This window comes from Zychaea mexicana, assembly GCF_025766255.1.
Source record: "Zychaea mexicana strain RSA 1403 chromosome Unknown BDB00scaffold_141, whole genome shotgun sequence".
Taxonomy (NCBI): domain Eukaryota; kingdom Fungi; phylum Mucoromycota; class Mucoromycetes; order Mucorales; family Lichtheimiaceae; genus Zychaea; species Zychaea mexicana.
Window position 1 is genome coordinate 71876 of NW_026516804.1, and position 18467 is coordinate 90342.

An 18467-nucleotide genomic window follows, 5' to 3' on the forward strand; every position below is an offset into this window, starting at 1 on the left:
GACGGGGTGAAAGAAGAAAAGAAAAAGAAGAATAGAAGAAAAGACAAAAATGCACGGATGAATAGAAGAAACAAGAATCGGACGGTACCCAAGAGCTTGGATACAAGAACGCATTACATGATGTTCGCATTCTTCATTCATTTATTTGTTTTTTCCGATAGTACATGGTTGCTTCTTACTTGGCGCCCTCGCCTCCCCGCTCCCCTTATAATCTAACGATCCTCCCGTCCCCCTGTGTTTTCCTAATTGAGCAGGCTCAGGGTTCAATTCCTCTGTACAATTGCCGCTCTTCAAAACGGATCGGGACAACCATACGATCGCGAAGTGTCTATGTTCATGAACAGATATAGCAAAAAAATAAGAGGACAATGGTCCATTAGATATTGGTGTTGAAAAGGTGGTGTAATAAATAAAGTACGTAAGCTAGGATCTGGAAAAACAAAAGCACCTGAAAGTAAGAAGAATCTTGTTGCTGCTTTTATAGTTACCTGACATTGTTCAGCGCTTAAACTACATTCTTGGCACACAAATTCTTCCAAAGATCCATACTTTGTCCGAATATGCTTTATGGTCAACAGGATTCCAGGCATACTATCGTAATTTCCGTTGTTTCAGGGCCTTTACTGTTCGCTCGAAATAGAAAAAGTCAAGATGCCGCACTTCCTGACACATGCACTTACGATGCCGTCAACAATTCTTCAAGTTGTGCGGGTGTAATTCTGGACTCCTTTGCATGTTCCTCGATCCTTTTTTTCGTCTCTACAGTACATGTATACATTAGTGAAGCTGCTTTAAATATGCAGTAGTTCAAAAAGAAAAGTATTATCGAAGGCATCAACCGAGCCTTACCCCAGATACCCAAATTCGTTAAACCGTATTCGTTGACGATGATGTCTTCATCAACACCGCATAGGCTAAGCAGAAGCATGAAAAACAGCCCTGTACGGTCTTTTCCGATACGGCAATGTACCAGGATGCCATCGTCCGGATGCTCCAGTAGGTACAGGAAAATCTTACGGTACTGCTTCTTTGCACGATATAGCATTTCAGTGTAGCCTTTCCAATATGCCAATTGTTGAATTTCAATTGTTAATACAGTGCTGTAAGTAATAATTAAAACTGCTGCAAGTTACCCTTGCAGACGCCCTCGGGTCCCTGGAAGAAGACACGGAGATTCTTTTCCTGATTTCCAGGTGCAAAATCTTCGTCGGTAAACACACCGGAAGGATGATGTGTGATTCCAGGAATGTCACTAGATAGTCTCACACGATCCAGGTCTACTTTTAGCTTTTCTCTCTTTCTCTACCTTCGTTACTTCATTCACAACTTATCACTCATGTGAATGCTAATGCAACCTACGGCATTCTTTCACTGTCGCCCTTCATTTCAGCGTCAGATCGAAAATCAAAAACAGCAGTTATTCCCAAGTGGTGTAACGTTTGAATACCCTGTTCCGTGATACCCCCAAGTCTACATGGAATTTATACAATTAGAAAAGTGAGGGGCAGCAGCAGGAATAATGTCAGCTCAAACATATATCGACTGCAGCGAATAAAAGAAACCTACTGTGCCGATCGAAACACGGTACGCTCACGCACATATCCGCTACCGTCTTTGAGAGGCCATCCACCTATATCACGAAAGTTCTTGACTCCATCCACGTCAACCCAACGTGGAATACAGATACTATTGTGATGGCCAAATTTTTGAGCTCGTTCAAAAGCACTGTTCTCATGCTTCTCGAGGTGGCTAGTGATGATAGAGATCAGTTCCTCTTCCTTGCCGTCAAACGTATGATTGGCTTCTGGTATAAGCTCAAGAGTATGGTTTGATACTTTGTTGGCAATCATGGCTGCATTGTCAGCTGTCACCACCTATTCCGCAAAAGTATACTTGTATGAATCCTAGATTTCAATTTAGTAAAAAGTCAGATATTACCGTATCATTGAGACCATGACATGTCAATACACAGGTTGCCTTGGAAATTCTGGATACTATATACGAGGTGACAAGGACACTATTTAGTCAAAAGATGAAAAGCAATCGATCTATACAATTGTATATCTAGAAAGGGTTCACTACCATGTGAGTTATCCCAAGAAGCATAAGCAGCAACGTCTGCCTGAGTGACTTTGACTTTGAATAGCTGTCCATTTTTATCCACTGGCCATTCAAAGTAGCCCTGACAATAATGCAACAAGTTAGCAGCATGCTGATACAAGAAACGGTTCTGGCTCATGTTTTTTGCTAGCTATACATGGTACCATATTACCTTGTCAGCAAGATCTTGTTTTGCTGAATCTTTGAGTCGACTGCTATCACCCATCTTGTATCTCGCAGCAATATCAACTACGTGTGACAACGGGGGTGCTTCACGCAAGTCAGCTGCATATTTTAATGCAGCAATAGCACCTATTTTGGGTATTTTTTTTCTGTGAGTGATACAACCAGCGAGCCTCAAAATGCTGAGCACTATTCTTTATACCTCGCGAATGACCGATGACGGTAAACACGTTATAGCCTTGTTCTTTAAAATAGTTTGCCACAGTATAGATATCATGCGCATTGTCCTAATGTATAAGTAATAGCAGATAGATGTATTTCAATAAAAAGAACAACGAACGAATTGAGCAATCCGTGACAGATGATAGCTTACACTCATATTGTTATATTTAGGTTTGCCTCCACTTTCACCGCTTCCGCGAAAGTCAAAGCGAAAAGAAGAGTAAGGCAGTCTTTGAGCCAGCAGTGGAAGAAAATAATAATTCTTGTGACCTAGTTTTGATGGTTCGCAATATGTGTCATTTAGAAGTTTGCTGTTAGTTGCTTAGCAATACGTACAGGGCTGCCCCAGAAAAGGCTGACAGCAGGTTAAGAGAGCTAAAAAAAGGAATCGCAATAGTACCCGGTGCACCGTGTGTAATGAGCACTAAGCGCTTGTCAGATCCCCCTTTGTCATTAAGAATGCCGGCAATGATCTCTTGTCCTGGAATTTCTATACGTTTTTCTGCTGTCATTAGGCTGGTGAAAGTAGTGAGAATAGACAACAAAAGGAAAGTGTCGGGGCTTTTCAGACTGTCGCGAACTTATATGCAGAGGGTCATCCTGCAATTATTCACACCACATAAACCTTGAATTGTGGACAATGCATACAAAGAATGATACGAGCATTTGATTCATGCAAATCGACAGTCAAAGTGCTATAATATCAACAAAGCAAAAGCGCAATGAACAATTACTGCTCACAGTTTAGGTATGCGCACGTCATTCATATGTTTTTGAAAGGAAGATGATATATTTCACATTTTGTTACTGTATTAAGCCCAGTCTATACATGTTTACTTTTTTAAGGGGTGCATCTGCCAGTGTAACGAGGGTACAACGAGCATTCGCGGACAGTGTAGCGGTTCAACAACCAGGCGAGGAAACGTTCGACACCCAGACCGTAACCACCGTGGGGAGTGGTACCGTACTTGCGCTGATCAGTGTACCAGTAGTAAGGCGAGGGGTCAATGCCTTCCTTCTTGTATGCCTCCAACAGCTCCTCCTACAGCGGCCAAAACAAAATAACATAAGTATGCACAATAAGCAACTAGGGCTTAGATTCAACAAAGGATAAACTTACTCTATCGTTCATTCTCATACTGCCACCGACAATTTCACCAACGCCAGGCATCAAAACATCTACACTTTCGGTAATGCCTCGGTCGTCAGCGCATTTCTGCATGTAAAAGGCCTTGATATCGGCAGGGAAGTGGGTCAAGAGAATAGGACGGTTGATCTTATCAGTCATGGCGCGCTCAGGAGCTTCAGGGATATCTTCGCCGAATTCGTAGAAAGAGCCGTCTTCCTTTTTGATGTCATTCTCCTTCAAATACTTGATAGCATCGGCATACTTCATGCGCAAGAAGGGGCGAGCAGGTGGCTGGAAGCCAGGGTTAAGCTGCTCAATCAGCTTGCGGGTAGGTTCGTGGGCCATGATACGGTCAATCACGTCACAGATCAAATCCTCCAAACAATCCAACATTTCATCAAAGTTCAGGAATGCCATCTCGGCTTCCAAGTGAGAGTATTCCGACAAATGTCTTCGCGTATGCGACTTTTCGGCACGGTATGATTCTGCCAAGCAAAAGACGTCACCGAGCGAGGGCAAGCACGTCTCCAAGTAGAGCTGCGACGATTGTGTCAGATAAGCCTTTTCGCCATAGTAGTTGAATTCAAACAGGGTGGAACCACCTTCGACCTGGGTTTGCACCATGCAAGGAGGCGTCACTTCAGTGTAACCGCGTGAGTCGTAGTGAGCACGGAATGCCTTGATCACTTCGGCACGAGCCTTCAAGACAGCAGATGCGGTCTCACCACGGAGAACAAGGTGGCGGTTGTCCAACAAATACGAGGGATCAGCATCGGCAGAGACTTTGTTGTTGAAGGCTTCATCACCACCAGGAGCCTTGCCAACAACATACCAGTAGTCAACAACCAACTCGTGGTTATCAGGTGCCTGGAGTATCGTTTGCCCAGATATTGTCAGTTAACTCGTCTCCATCTTCCTAATGCGTTGATTGTTTGGAGGATACTTACCGTCTTGCCTTCGGGAAGAGCGTTAATGACACCGTGAACGGTGATGGTGGATTCGACGGTGAGGGTAATAGCGTCATAGGTGTGGCACTACCTCATGGTTCAGTTATCCAAGTTTTCGCGTGATATGCAAACCCAGCCCTTTTTTATCAGCATCTTTACCTGCTTTCCAGTCAACACACACTGGAGATAGCCAGAGCCGTCACGAAGGATAACGAACATCATGTCCTTGCCCTGAACACGAAGACGATGGACCCAACCAGAGACCTTGACGCGCTTACCACGCGATTCAACGCCTTGTCTAATTTTGATCTATACGTACAAAAAAAAACAGACAATCAATTTCTGATTTTTTCTTCTTTCGCATATCTACTACACAAAGCGATTCTTCTTTACCTTATCAGCCTTGGGAAGGGTTTCATCTTCAGTCAAAACGATGGATTTAGCCTGCTCAAGAACCTTGGCCTCTTCCTCAGCCTTCTTGGCCTGTTCTTCTTCTTGCTTTTGCTTTTGTTCCTCCAGCTTCTTAGCCTTGCGCTGTTGTTCAAGAAGGGACTTTTTGGCCTTCTTCAAAGCGGCACCCGAGATATCCTTGTAGCCTTCGGCATCCTTCTTTACTTGGATTTTGGCATTGTCGCCACCCTTTTCAACAGCCTTGAGAGCCGTCTTGAAAGGAGACGATTCGGTACCGTTGCCAGTCTCGTCGGAACCGGCAAGTTCATCGACATACACAACTGTTTTATTAAGAAAAAAACACAACAACGCGAGTTTTAGTATTGTAATGGTGTAATGTCACGTTGTGTTTTTCACTGTGCTTCCTTACTGTCTGCTGGTGAAGCCATTTATAAAAATATAAAGTTCGTTTTCAGAGAAAATAGCTACTTTGGAAAAAGAGAGAGTTCGGGTATATATATGATCTCTCTTGCCCCTTTCCCGAAATACAAGCCACCATCTTATCAAAAGTGTTGCTGAAGTAAAAATGGCTGGAGATATATCCATATATCATGGCTACTACCACTACAGCAGTATCAGGAGACAAGGACATTGTTGAAATCAGTGAACATAACTTGCCCAGTTTAGAGACTGTTAGTCAACTTGTACAAGATGACACGGCAGGAGCTATCGCTACCTTTTCGGGATTAACACGCGATACATTCCAAGGTGACTCATAATGACCCCCCTCTCTCTTCTTCTTTTAGAGTAGCGAATGACTCACTTGTCACATAAAAGTGTGTAAATAACACACACTCAATCACAGTAAGCTTGTAAATTTTCTGACTCATAACTAACTAATTTGCGAATCAAACAAAAAAAGGCAAGAAAGTGGTTCGACTTGATTATGAGGCGTATATACCCATGGCAACAAAAGTCCTGCATGACCTCATTAAAGAAGCCAGAGAGAATTGGGCTGTGAAACATGTGGCTATCTATCACCGTATCGGCACCGTGCCTGTAGGTCAAGTGAGCGTAGTAGTGGCCGTATCATCTGCCCATCGAAGGGAGGGTCTACGTGCAACTGAATATCTGATTGACCGTTTGAAAGATCGCTGTCCTATCTGGAAAAAGGAAGTGTATGAGGATGGCAGTGTCTGGAAAGGTGCATGTGAAGGATGTCGATTCAACAAACATACCCACAGCAACAACAACAACTAGGCTTGTTTATACAATACATCTTCTTTACATAATACATTGTATTTTATTATAACATGTCCTGTACTTGTTTATACTATATAATCCTCCCCACAAAACATTGTCTCTGTCATTAATATCGTTTCATCAGTCGAAGTTGCAATCTGTCGGGTCCCAATAAGCCAATACCACCACTCTTTGCGTTCTTGAGTCCATCTCGATGCTCACTCAAGGGCACCAACTCCCACGTATACTTGCGAAGCATCATTGCCTGTACCACTCGCTGTTCTGCCAAACTGAAATTCATCCCGATGCACGCACGAGGGCCATAACCAAAGGGAATGTATAAATTGTTGTTGTTGACGTTGCTGTCAGTGTCGATACCACCATCGCCGTGTTTGCCGCTAAATCGATCTGGGTTGAACTCGTTGGGATTCGGCCAGTACTTGTTTAGATGATGCGCGCAGTACAGTTCCATGGCAATCGGTGTGCCCTCGGGAATGAAATGGTGGCCAATGTGGGTGTCACAGGCAGCGATACGCGGTAAATTGCCACTGGTAGGCGGGTTGATGCGCATCGTCTCTTTGATACAATTGTTCAAAAAGGGCATCTGGCGCAATTGGTCAGCGGTTGGCAGGATATCTTGATATGCGTCACCAAGAACAGAAATCACTTCCTGTCGTGCGCGTTCCTGCATATCCGGATGCTCTGCTAGATAGTACATGGTGCTAGCTGTGGCGCTTGCAGTCGTCTCGTGTCCTTTATAACAAACAATAAACAAATAACGAGAAACAAAAAGTCAGTACAAATTTGGAGAAAATACACTATTACTGCTTATTCTTATTTACCAGCAACAAAGAATACGGCAAGATTGGCCACCAGCTCGCCATTGGTAAGGAAACGGTCATTATCACCGTGTTCTCCCGTTATTAACGATGCTTCAATCATGAGCGTCAATAAGTCCTTGTGTTCATCGACTTCTTCTGGGTTAGCTAGTATAGAATCTTTACGCTCTTGTATAATATCATACAGAATCCGTCGTAGTTTTTCATTTGCGATACGAGCTCGATTTCGATACGGAATCCAGCGGGATGGAACAGCAGTATATGCTGGGAAGAGATAAACCAGCGGGTCTCTCACGATACCTAAAAGTCAACATGTTGATATCAAAATTTGTTGATTGATCGTACAACGAAAACAGGGGATGACATGTATATAAAGAATTTACTTACTGAAAGCATGCTTATACAAGACTGCATAAGGCGATTCAGGATCACGAACTGCACCCATATCAAAGTTCTACCAACCATTAAGTAGATGGTATCACTAAACTGCTGCCCAGAAAACCCCGCTGCTTGCAAAATGAAATTGTACTTACAAAAACGCCAAGTCCCAAGCAATCCAGTGCGTATCTGAGGGATGGATGTTGTATGAGTGACATGATGCATGGTATTCTTTGTTATTTTGACAGCAAATTCCTTCTCCCCTTAGGTTTTTTTTCATCCAGAATCACCACCCCCCTAGCTATTTTGCTTTTGATTGTTGTTGACCTTTTTTGGTCGTTATGTACCTCCGCATATAATCGGCAAAATCGATATCAGCCGTCTTTTCAGCATCAATGGCCGCAAACATGGTTGAGACAATGTTGCCAAATACTTGAACAGGCATCGCACGATGAAATACAGGATTAGCCACACGTCGCTGTCGTCGCCACCCAATATAGCCAGAATTGCCCATGTTTGGTTCAGGGTTCGTCAAAATCAAATCCTTTTTTTAAAGTAAAACATGTTTATATCAGTAAAAAAAGGATCATCATCATCATCATCACCATCAAAATGTCTGCTTTTGCAGGATCATCATCATCATCACCAACTTACAGGATCGAGCGATGCATTCACTTGCTTTGGAAATGTTCGAACGTCTTTAAGTACTTCCTGCAGTAGGGTAGGATCTCCCACAGTAACGGTCCATCGACCCATTTGATACTTTAAACATAGGCCATGCTCGTCCATCAAAGACATCAACAGTCGCTCGGATCGCACATCGACACTCTCGCCCTTGATGATGCTCCAGAACCAAGCAATGCTGCTGACGCGTGGAAGATGCCATAAACGAGGAGGGACCACAACAGCTTTGCTGATCTTGTACGCAAGTGTTAACAAGCCCACAGTCAGGACAAACTTGCGTGGGTGGCGTTCGAGATAATGGCCCATCAAGATTGCGTATGGGCTACTGAACTTGAAAAAATCGACGCTGGTGTTTTTAAGAATGGTAATAGCAGTACTTGGCTTCATCTGATTACTGCTGTTGTGATGAGAAAATGTTGGAAACGTGTAAAAGAGTGAATAATCTAGTGGAATAAACGAGAAAGAGAGAAGTTACTGTCCTTTTTGCATTTCTCCCTGTTACGGCTTTTATAGCCTCTGGTTTTATCTACACACTATATCATGACTATTATAAAATGCAATGTGGCTTTGATATAACAGGGCTCTGACAAGTTTAGATCAAGTAGTGTTCGCTTCCAGCAACGGCCGTTCAATGCATGTGTCTTAGCCCCTGGATGTCTGTTCTATAAAAGGGTAAAATCCGAAGTTTTGGTGCTCACACATGCATGGTGAGCGACCCGTGAACAAACACGAGATATATACATCATGCATTGCTGGCCCCTAGACAATGGCAGTACCTGAATATATATACCATGGTCGCCTTTCCATCAAACATCACCCTATCACAAGGTACATTATGTAATGATTAATTTGAGAGAAGTAGAAGGCCAAAGGAATAATAAAATAATTCTTTTTAAATAGAAAATAATAATAAAAATAAAGGGGGATGGTAGAAATGCCTAAATGGTTTGTGTGAGTAAGTGAGTGTGTCTGTAAAAAAAATAGAAAGAAAGAAGAATTATGTCAAGTGTGGTGCTAGTGTAGTATGTAGGTTTGTGGATATTGTCTAAAACTACGGTTAAAAGAAAGGGTGGTGTGCTGTGCGTGAAGGGAGGCGTGGTGGGTATATTATAACTCGTCTTTTGTGTGTGTCTTTCAGCTTTTAACTTATGACAATGACGGTTTGGTCTCTGTCACGTAATTACTGGGGAACAGGCCTGAGATTGGGTTTCCAGAACCATCGTCCTTGCATCCCATCCACCATACATTGTCACTCATGTCCGTTACCACAATAGGAATACCGGTATCGAATCCTAACTCGCCATGTTCCTTGGCATCGAATGGGTATTTGGCATAAAAGAGTCGTGGATTATCGTCGCTTGCTTCCTCTGAAGTATTGCCAGCTGCTGCTGCCAAAAGTGCTCCAAACGCTGTGATACCACCACCACCACCACCTGCTGCTGCTGCGGCGGCGGCTCCAGCAGCTTCGAATCCACTGAAATCATGGCCGGGTGATGATGATGTGTCTACTACACCCTTTTCATTGGATGGCCCCGCTGCTGCTGCTGCTGATGCACCGGCAATAGCCGCAGTGGCACCTGCACCAATCGTACCAGCTTGTGCTGCATCCAGCATGGCGACTAAACTCGAGGGTCGGTTTTGGCCAGGGATATACGGTGGCATTGGCTCTGGAGCATCTTTGACGCTGTTGCGACGCTTGGCAAACAAGACCAATAGGCCAGCTGCGACAAGGAAAAAGATCACACCGAGGGATATAGCAATAGATATAAGGATGACTGCTGGCACCGGCAAATGATCTAATGGAACATAACCTTGCTGTTTAGATAAATCATATTTTGATGACAAAAAGGTGCATTTCGAAGAGAAAACCAGAACTTACGAATAATTTCGCTCACAGTACAGCAGCGCGTCTCATGGAATACTTGTTGAAGCTGTCCTGGCGCTCCGTCGTATTTTGTCGACATGGTATAAGGGTACCAATCATTGCCGTCATAGAGCGCTGCACTAACATTACCATGGTCTTGTAACTCCAAATGGCCCACCAAAAGAAGCATGGTATCGGTATTAGGCGGATACCGAGCATCGGAGGGAGCGTTTTGGATAGGCATAAATAACATTTGGCGAATATCACTCGAGGAGCCAAGTTGAGCTAACAAGTCAAAGGTAGCCAGTTAGAAAAAGATAAATGCTATCCGATCAATGTCACAATAGAATCGCAATCTTTTACCAAGGCTCGAATACTGCTGACCATCCCAAGTACCGACGTATCCTGCTGATCCGTTGGATCCTGCTACAATCACGTTACTTGGTCCATTTAGTACAGCTGAGGGTGTTCCACTGATTGCATCTGACGACGACATGGCAGTCCAACTGGATGAATCTTGAGTACGGGCGGCAAAAGTTGGGTTGTTGTTCACTGCAATATCGCCAACAACGGTGACTTGATTGTTTGCTGCGGCGATATCACGTACTTGACCACTGATACCCGGCGCCACTTGGTTCCATTGACGTGTCTGGGTATCAAGTTTACAAACAGACGTACAATGCATCGAGCCAACCGATGCAAAGTCACCGCCAATGAAAACAACGGTGCCATCCGGCTGCGACTGGATCACATTCACTGTTCCTGGAGATCCTTGTTCTGAACCGTAGACGCTGCCCACGTCTTGTGCTGTTTGGTGTGCAAGATCATAGATGGCAAAACTGGTGACGCGCGTGTCACCTACGGTACCGTGAAAACGGCCACCTATGTACAAGGTATCTCGCAGAATATGAAGCGAGCTCACTTCACCATCCAACTCGCCGAGTCCACGCCATGTGCCATCTTGATACAGCGCCAAGTTGGAGACGTTGTTGTTGGTCGTGAATCTACCGCCCATGATAACGACAGTCTTGTTCTGGCCATCTGATGTGACATTGTGCCAAAATACACCGGCATGCACGGTACCATTGATTGGGGAATTTGATGCCAAGGTATAAGGCGACCAGATCTGCTGAACGTCCATCACAGCAGCGTCGTCTGCACGGTATGTCTGGGCGCCTAGAATGCCACCGGCAAGTATTTGGGTGGTTTCGTTAAGAGCATGTGAGGAGACCAGCTGTCCGACGATCAATGATTTGGGCTGTGCCCATTGTCGTTCTGTGATGTTCCAAGCAGCATTGCCAAAGGATGGAATATTGGCCATGCCAGGTGTTGGTTGCTGCAAGATGTGGGAGAAGTTTCCGGAAAAGGTAACTGTGGCGTTATCAGCTGATGGGACAACATTGGCAGCCGCACCGTCGACACCCTGCATGTTTGTTTTGTCAGAGAGAATGATCCGTATGGTTCTAATTGCAACCGAGTTGCTCCTTTTGACTCTCCTACTTCCACTCATTTACTTACCATTCCTATGGCATTCCACGAAGAGGAACTGATATCAAACTCGGCCACATTGTTAAACGACTCTGATGGCGCTGTCAACGTGCCATCGAATTCACCAGCAACAAACAAAGCTAAAAACGTTGCGAATGTCAGATCAGGGTTCGATATGCATGATGATACTCATAACAATAATAAAAAATCAAAGCACCACTCACATGACCCGATCACTTTCAGATCGTATACCGTGCCATTAACGCCGCCGTTCAAGGGCACCATGGCACCACCGTTGCCTTGACGATAGTCATAGGATACAGCACCTCGGTAAGTGCTATTTAGACCCGAGAACTGACCGCCAATATACAATAGATTTCCAGTGGTTGCATCAACGGATCGTACAATTGAACCAGGTGTAAGTTGCTCTGTCAAAGATCATGTTAGTTCCCTCAATTCGTCAAGCTAAAAAGGCTTGTTACTGTAATTTTTACCTGCAAGAGGGTGCCATGCTGGAGTTATGTTCTGTGTAAAGTTGGATGGACTATACTCCAAAATACTGACAAGGGTTGCGTTGGTACCGTTGCGAATAAACTGGATTGACTCAGCCACAATGCTAACTGTGCTGCTGCTGGCGGGTGCCGTAGCATTCTGTGCTACGGCCAACGTGATCGAAGGCTGGAACGCCGACGTTGATGCAGCAACAAAACCGCTATAAATCAAGGTGGTCTTGTCGTCATAATTGGTTTGATCAATGGTGAGTGTCGTGCTTTCACCGCCAGGTGTGAATTGCATCGTCAAGTCGACCTGAGTTCGTTGATTGCACGTGCTACTACCGATACAACCGGGCGTGGTCGCGTAAACGGCGTACTGGCCCTGGACAGGAACATATCTAATTAACCGAATAATATTAATTTTTTTTGCTCTTTTGAATATAATTTGTTGTGTGGCACTTTACGGTGAGTAGGTGACCGAGGTATTCGATGTGGTTAGTTCCGAAGCAGGAAACGTCGCCGTCATAAAGTTCTGGTATGTTCCATAGACAAATCGGTCCTCCCAGTTGCCCGTTGTGTTTGTTGAAGCAGACGGTGTGGAAGCGCATGGGCTTGCACTACCAGAAGCGCCTGTATGCGCGTATACAGCGATATCTGCAACAGATGGCAGGAATATGGAGGTGAGTTCCAAGTGATTATGCATGCACCCTCTTCTAGCAGTACCAGCAGCAGCAGCAGCGGCAATCAACACGGAAACGAAAAAAAAAGGAGAGAAGCAGACTGATTCTTTAGCTGTTTGAAATACTAACCTGATTGAAATATCTGGACGTTGCTCAGACCACCGCCTTGGCCATACCAAGAGTCAATTTGAACTCGGATGCCCGTTGCAGACATTGAGTTGAGCACCGTGAAGTCTTGGTATTCGACATTAGCGTCGTTGGAGAGTTGGCAGTCGGTCGTGCAGGTAGTTACTTGTTGAGTTGTAGGATCTACGTAGGACAGCTCAAAGTACTCGTTCGTGCCCAGTGTAATGATGCTGTTGTATTGTGTTTATTGTTTTTGCTTGTTTTAGTAATAGTTTTTCGTCTTCTTTTGTGGTGTGTTTTACCTAAAAGTACGCGTGCCATAGTCCGATTGCCTCACGTTGGAGATACGAAACACGGATGGTTGGATAGGATAGGCAAAGTTTGCATCCCAATAGCCTGGGACACCGTCTTGAAGCAGCCACGGTTGACTGTTACCGGATTGATTGCTCTGGCACACGGCATTACTCGGGTCACTAAAGTTTCCCGCCAAAGCACCGTTTCCTGATGAAACTTGCTAATATATCGCAATCAAGAATATATAAAAATAAACAGTATCAGTTCCATTTACGCAATACACACACACACACACACACACGACAAACAATAAGAAATCAACGATAAACAAAAAGCTTTTGCAGTGATGATCATGTCATTTACCGTAGGCGCACCGAGATTGACAGCTTGACTCGAGATGGCATTAAAGTAGTATCCATCACCAGTAGCTTCAAATCGACCGCCAAACAGAATCGTGTTCATGAGTGCATTGCGCGTGATCGTATAGACAGGTCCATTGAATCCTCTCCAGGGCACTGGACCCCATGTTCGATTCCCGGTATGCCAGATAGCTGCATGACCGCCAAAAGAAGGCAGACTGTCGTTCGTTGCGCCAACAGGTACAGTAAAATCGCCACCCACATAGACGGCGTCCGTGTCGCAATACAACGCATACACAGGTCCATCAAGACCCTGATCGAGTGTTTCAAATGTATCGTGGGTCGGATTGTAGCGTGCAATACGGTTGACGAATGTGCCATTCAACGTCGTAAACGAACCGCCGACATACAGATCGGACGTTGTCGCGTCTGCTGTTGATGGAACAAGACATGTTGCAAAGATCTGACCGTCTGTTGCAGTGCCCAAAAGTTCATATGTATCGTTGTTGAGCAAAATAATGGCTCCGGGGTCAGATATTGATTCGAATTGTTTGATGCTTTTGTAAGGTGATATGCCTGCATAGTCGCCTGCAAAACCGAGTTGGCCTACGGCTTCTAGTCGAACGTCCGGTAGATCAAGGGCATGCGTAGAATGGAGTAGTAGAGCGGTGACGAGGGCGAATAATAATTGTGGTGGCGATAGCAGTATTCGTAGTACTGGTAGTAATGGTCCAATCATTGGTAATGTTGTAATTATAACGATTGCTGTAGTGTGGATTCCTCTCTTTCCACCGTCTTTCTCTCTCTTCCAAGCCCCTTAGTGATGGTAAGGCTTTTACTCTTTTATTTTTCACAAGAGATGATGTTAAAAAAAGTCAATGGCGTAGAGAAAGTGTTGTTGTTTAGACCTTTTTATGGTGCTGAGGCTCACACTTGTCGTTTATCTTCCAGACGAAAAAGGGTCGTATCGTATATATCGTACACACTTGGTCTATAAACAGTAGAATCAAAAACAAAAGGCCTGAAAAAAAAAGTTGGTTTTTGGATGATATATAAAAGTTGAATGTTACATCAAACAGGCGGAGCGAACCTACCGAACACCGACAAGTTTATTAAGAGCGCAGTAATCCTTATAAAAGACCAAAGGAAAAGGGAGAGAGAGAGAAAAGAAGAGTGCACTCGAGAAGGAAAGAGAATTTTAGGAACGGCTCATATGTTTGCCTGAAGGGGAAGATGACTTTTTTGAGGAGAACTTTTACTTTTCCGTATTATTCGTGCGTGTGTGGGGGAGAGAAAGAGAGAGAGACGGTTTCATGAACGGGATGGCAAAGTAGCAGTAGTGGCAGTAGTAGCAGTAGTAGTAGTAGTAACAGCTAAATAATAATAAGGGGCACGCGTTGCGAATCAATCCCACCACGATTTTTTTTCTTTTCCCATGTTACACACACGCCCTAATTTGATGCCCCACCAGCCAGTTTGGGTTTGGGAAACCGCTGTTGGTGAGTGGGTGGTGATACCCAAGTAACTGACTGAAACATCCTTTCTTTCCTTCACTCACATATGGTTCAGTACCTCATCGCTCTTTGGGATTATGCTGCCGAGGGCGAGTTTGAACTGTCCTTCAAGCAAGGAGACAGAATAAAGCTTCTTGAAAAACACAACGACGATTGGTAAAAGGAGCTTTTTTGCGTCTTTGATATTCCTGCAAAACTCTAACCATAGTGTCTTTTTTTTTATAATGTATGCATGGAACGTCTTCATGACTGACATTGATACCTTCCAATGCCTTTAGGTGGGAAGGTATTATTTGACACCAATAACGATTCTATCTTCTCCTTCACCTTTGAATGAAGGTCATATTATAGCGAGCAAACATAAACTAAAAACTGGCCTTTTTTCAATTGTTAGGCGAATTTGACGATGAAATTGGGTTCTTTCCCGCCAACAGAATCCGTCTCGAAACTGATAAAGAAGCTACAGGTATAAAGTTTTTTTTTGTTGTGTGGTAATAAGAAAAAAGAAAATGGCGTACTTAAAAGAAACCGTGTATTCTAGAGCGCGAAACACGAGTAAAAGATGTTACCACAACTTCAACAGAGTCAATGTCATCTGCTTTGGTGCCTGAACAAGCCGATGGTTTCAATGACCTTGACAGCACCAAACAACAACAGCAACCACAATTACCACCTCGACGTCGTAGCAGCGGTAGCAGCAGCAACAACAACAAAAATAACAATAACAACAGCAGTAATAGTATTAATAACAAAACGGCTGGTCCGGGCAGTAGCGAGAAATCGCTGGTAGACGATAGCATCCTTGACAGCAGTAATAGCAGCAGCGGTCCCGGGACGTTACCCGACGGGTGGCAACACGCATATGGTTAGCAAATAAACAACACATTTTCCGAGGAGATGATGGTTTATGGAAATAAGCTAGGATATTCTTTTGGCGGTACTTTTTGTTGCTAATCTCTCATCTTATCGCTTTTATCCAGACGATCAAGGTGCAATCTACTATTTCAATGAACGTACCGGCGAATCGCGTTGGGATAGACCGGATGGAGACAACGTCATGACAACACAACTCCACACCATGTCACTGTCACCACCACTTTCAGCTACTACGCCAACAACTACAGCAGCTGTCACTACATCTACTCGCAGCGTACCACCACCTCGACACGATGAAGAAGTGGAACTACAGAGTGGTCTTGAAAAACTGAACCCTTTTGAATTAAAGCAACTGGTGAGTGTAACACTGCCTTCCTTTGGAAGGGGTGGTGGGCTGTATAATACTACAAGTAACGATATACTGAACCAAAAACAAACAAATGGGGCTCGGGCAGCAATTAGATCAACTTCAGCCAGAATGGATTCGTCAGCAAGGTTTTATCCAGATGAAAATGACAGCCGAGAAAGAGGATGGCGGTGGAAAGCTTAGTTCATGGAAGATATATCATGCAGTGCTTTCCAAAGGATTCCTTATTCTTTACAAGGATAGCTTATCTAAAGCCAAGGTTTGTTTTTGAAGGTTTGAGAGGAATGCAGCATACCCTCCATCACCTCATCATGGAGTGAATTGTTTACTCACTAGTTGCCCAATCACCTTGTCTTTATAGAAATATAGCAAACCATTAACGCCTGTTGGATGTTTTGATCTTGACGATTGTCGCATCGAGCCTGCTGGAAAAGGCGATACGAAGCGGAAACACTCGTTCCTAATCAATACGCCGAGAAAGGTGACAATATATATTCAAACATCAAGCGAAAAGGAGCTTTCTGCATGGCTTGACGCTATTATGCGAGAACTCATTGCGCGTAAAGAAAATCAAAATGAGGTAAAGCTATATAACCCGCCAGTGGAAAAAGTATAAAGTATGAAGCTTAATGTATCTGTGTATCTCTCTTTTATTTTATTAGGAGAGTGGTAAGCTTTCACGTGAAAAGGCAAGGACACCACGTCCGTTGTTCAAATTGGCTAATACACAGAGGATATATAACATTAGATATTTTGCGGTTATTGCGGAAACTGACCTCAGACTCTGAACAAATGAAAGTAAACCGTAAAATGTCAAGAAAGAAAGGTAATGACTGCTGAAAAAGAAACTTTACTATACAATGTCATATCATGACATAATATCCTCAAGAGACAAACAATTGGAAATGCTTCTTATTAGAAACGGATGACAGAGATTGGCGACACCGACTGAAAAACGAACCGGACGAGAAGGGCAGACCTAAAAAGATTGGCAATTGGTTTGGAAAGCCTGGTCGAACAACAGACAAGTTACCACCACAACGTATAGCTGGAAATGCTCCTCAACAGCCCCTAGGTAACAAACTATATACTTGTTATTCAAAATCTTTGGATCAAGCTTTTTGACGATCTTGGGTATTGTAGGAAACGAATTGTTTGGCGGATTTTTGATTACGACAAAGGAGGGAGACGTGCCACCTGTTGTACGCATGTGTGTAGAAGAGGTAGAAGCACGAGGTAATGTTCGGCCACCCTATACATGTTTTGTTTTGTTTATTTTGGATGGAGGGTTACTATCTGTAATCACTAAGCTTGTATCATACATATGTAGGATTGACAACGGTAGGAATTTATCGCTTGTCTGGCCCTGCTTCAAGTATCCAGCGATATCGAACAGCGTTCAACTGTGGTAAGTATACACGCCATGCAGATACTACAAATGATCTGAGTATTCATTGATAGCTCACGCCAACGTTGGTTTAGACGAACCGGTGTCCTTTGAAGATGCAGATATCAATGCTGTGACAGGATTGCTCAAACTCTATTTCCGAGAACTCAAGAATCCGCTAATGACCTTTGAGTACTATGACTGGTTCATCGATGCTGCGAGTAAGTTCTATTTTACCCTTCCCACTCTGGGTGATGACCATCTATCCCCTCCCTCCCTCCCTCCCTCCCTCCCTCCTTTCTCTCTTTTTTCCAATATACACCAATAATGGCTATATTGAATTTTCTTCTCTCTTCTGATTCTAATATGTCTTTCTTTTTCTTTAATGTTCAACCAAGGGGAGCCCGAATATGATGATCGCATGTACAGGATAAAAGCAACCATCCACGTTCTTCCCAAAGCCAACTTTACTGTATTGGAATATCTGATGCGACATTTGCACCGAGTCGCAGAACATTGTGAAATCAACAAAATGGAGCCGTCCAATCTCGCTTTAATATTTTCCGTGGGTTTGTTGCGACCGCCTGCTGACGACTTGAGCGGTATCATGCAGACGGATCTGCAGAGCAAAGTGATTGAAGCCATTATCCAACAAGTCGACTGGTTTTTCGAAAAAGACGATGAAGGAGATGAAGAACAACAATTGGTACAAGAACAACAACAACAAGACGGCGGCCCCCAGTATCAAAACTAATATGACAGATAGAACAAACCACATAGTCTACAGTACAAGTTTGGGGTTTTTTTATTGCCATATACCCTAAAAATGATCTAATCAATATTTATTGTTTTAAAATGTGATTGTATATAAGCACTGCTTATTCATGCGTATCAAACAAAGCGT

At 43.8% G+C, this 18467-nt stretch overlaps 6 protein-coding genes across 6 annotated transcripts; 2 read left to right on the top strand and 4 right to left on the bottom strand.

The window, feature by feature from the left end:
• Positions 1 to 77: 77 nt before the first annotated feature.
• Positions 78 to 3174, bottom strand: BDB00DRAFT_854187 (tyrosine phosphatase family-domain-containing protein). The gene is made up of 13 exons (XM_053125673.1): positions 2906 to 3174; positions 2657 to 2775; positions 2486 to 2570; positions 2273 to 2412; positions 2083 to 2182; positions 1939 to 1994; positions 1567 to 1874; positions 1360 to 1470; positions 1134 to 1252; positions 850 to 1056; positions 681 to 759; positions 449 to 591; positions 78 to 328 (listed from the first exon to the last, which is right to left on the bottom strand). The coding sequence occupies exons 1-13, from the start codon at positions 3015 to 3017 to the stop codon at positions 291 to 293; spliced, it is 1617 nt and encodes a 538-aa protein (XP_052973656.1). The 5' UTR covers positions 3018 to 3174; the 3' UTR covers positions 78 to 290.
• Positions 3175 to 3346: 172 nt separating this feature from the next.
• BDB00DRAFT_878611 (uncharacterized protein) lies at positions 3347 to 5420 on the bottom strand (the record flags this gene model as incomplete). Its single annotated transcript, XM_053127755.1, has 6 exons — positions 3347 to 3547; positions 3626 to 4501; positions 4582 to 4668; positions 4741 to 4890; positions 4975 to 5312; positions 5402 to 5420. 6 exons carry the CDS (start codon positions 5418 to 5420, stop codon positions 3347 to 3349), a joined length of 1671 nt encoding a protein of 556 aa, XP_052973657.1.
• Positions 5380 to 6286, top strand: BDB00DRAFT_126108 (Molybdopterin synthase catalytic subunit). The gene is made up of 2 exons (XM_053116168.1): positions 5380 to 5739; positions 5894 to 6286. The coding sequence occupies exons 1-2, from the start codon at positions 5583 to 5585 to the stop codon at positions 6229 to 6231; spliced, it is 495 nt and encodes a 164-aa protein (XP_052973658.1). The 5' UTR covers positions 5380 to 5582; the 3' UTR covers positions 6232 to 6286.
• A 54-nt stretch (positions 6287 to 6340) lies between these two features.
• Positions 6341 to 8501, bottom strand: BDB00DRAFT_878613 (cytochrome P450; the record flags this gene model as incomplete). Its single annotated transcript, XM_053127756.1, has 6 exons — positions 6341 to 6966; positions 7056 to 7352; positions 7440 to 7506; positions 7586 to 7619; positions 7778 to 7974; positions 8085 to 8501. The coding sequence occupies 6 exons, from the start codon at positions 8499 to 8501 to the stop codon at positions 6341 to 6343; spliced, it is 1638 nt and encodes a 545-aa protein (XP_052973659.1).
• Positions 8502 to 8979: 478 nt separating this feature from the next.
• On the bottom strand, positions 8980 to 14489 carry BDB00DRAFT_126307 (cortical protein marker for cell polarity-domain-containing protein). Its single transcript, XM_053116169.1, has 10 exons — positions 13424 to 14489; positions 13069 to 13280; positions 12770 to 12996; positions 12425 to 12614; positions 11961 to 12358; positions 11691 to 11894; positions 11497 to 11606; positions 10342 to 11401; positions 9994 to 10263; positions 8980 to 9910 (listed from the first exon to the last, which is right to left on the bottom strand). The coding sequence occupies exons 1-10, from the start codon at positions 14156 to 14158 to the stop codon at positions 9261 to 9263; spliced, it is 4056 nt and encodes a 1351-aa protein (XP_052973660.1). The 5' UTR covers positions 14159 to 14489; the 3' UTR covers positions 8980 to 9260.
• An 865-nt stretch (positions 14490 to 15354) lies between these two features.
• Positions 15355 to 18464, top strand: BDB00DRAFT_126441 (Rho GTPase activation protein). Its single transcript, XM_053116171.1, has 12 exons — positions 15355 to 15399; positions 15475 to 15798; positions 15914 to 16164; positions 16265 to 16435; positions 16538 to 16756; positions 16839 to 16845; positions 16925 to 17002; positions 17096 to 17251; positions 17320 to 17412; positions 17507 to 17584; positions 17659 to 17784; positions 17962 to 18464. The coding sequence occupies exons 2-12, from the start codon at positions 15522 to 15524 to the stop codon at positions 18315 to 18317; spliced, it is 1812 nt and encodes a 603-aa protein (XP_052973661.1). The 5' UTR covers positions 15355 to 15399; positions 15475 to 15521; the 3' UTR covers positions 18318 to 18464.
• The last annotated feature ends 3 nt before the right edge of the window (positions 18465 to 18467 follow it).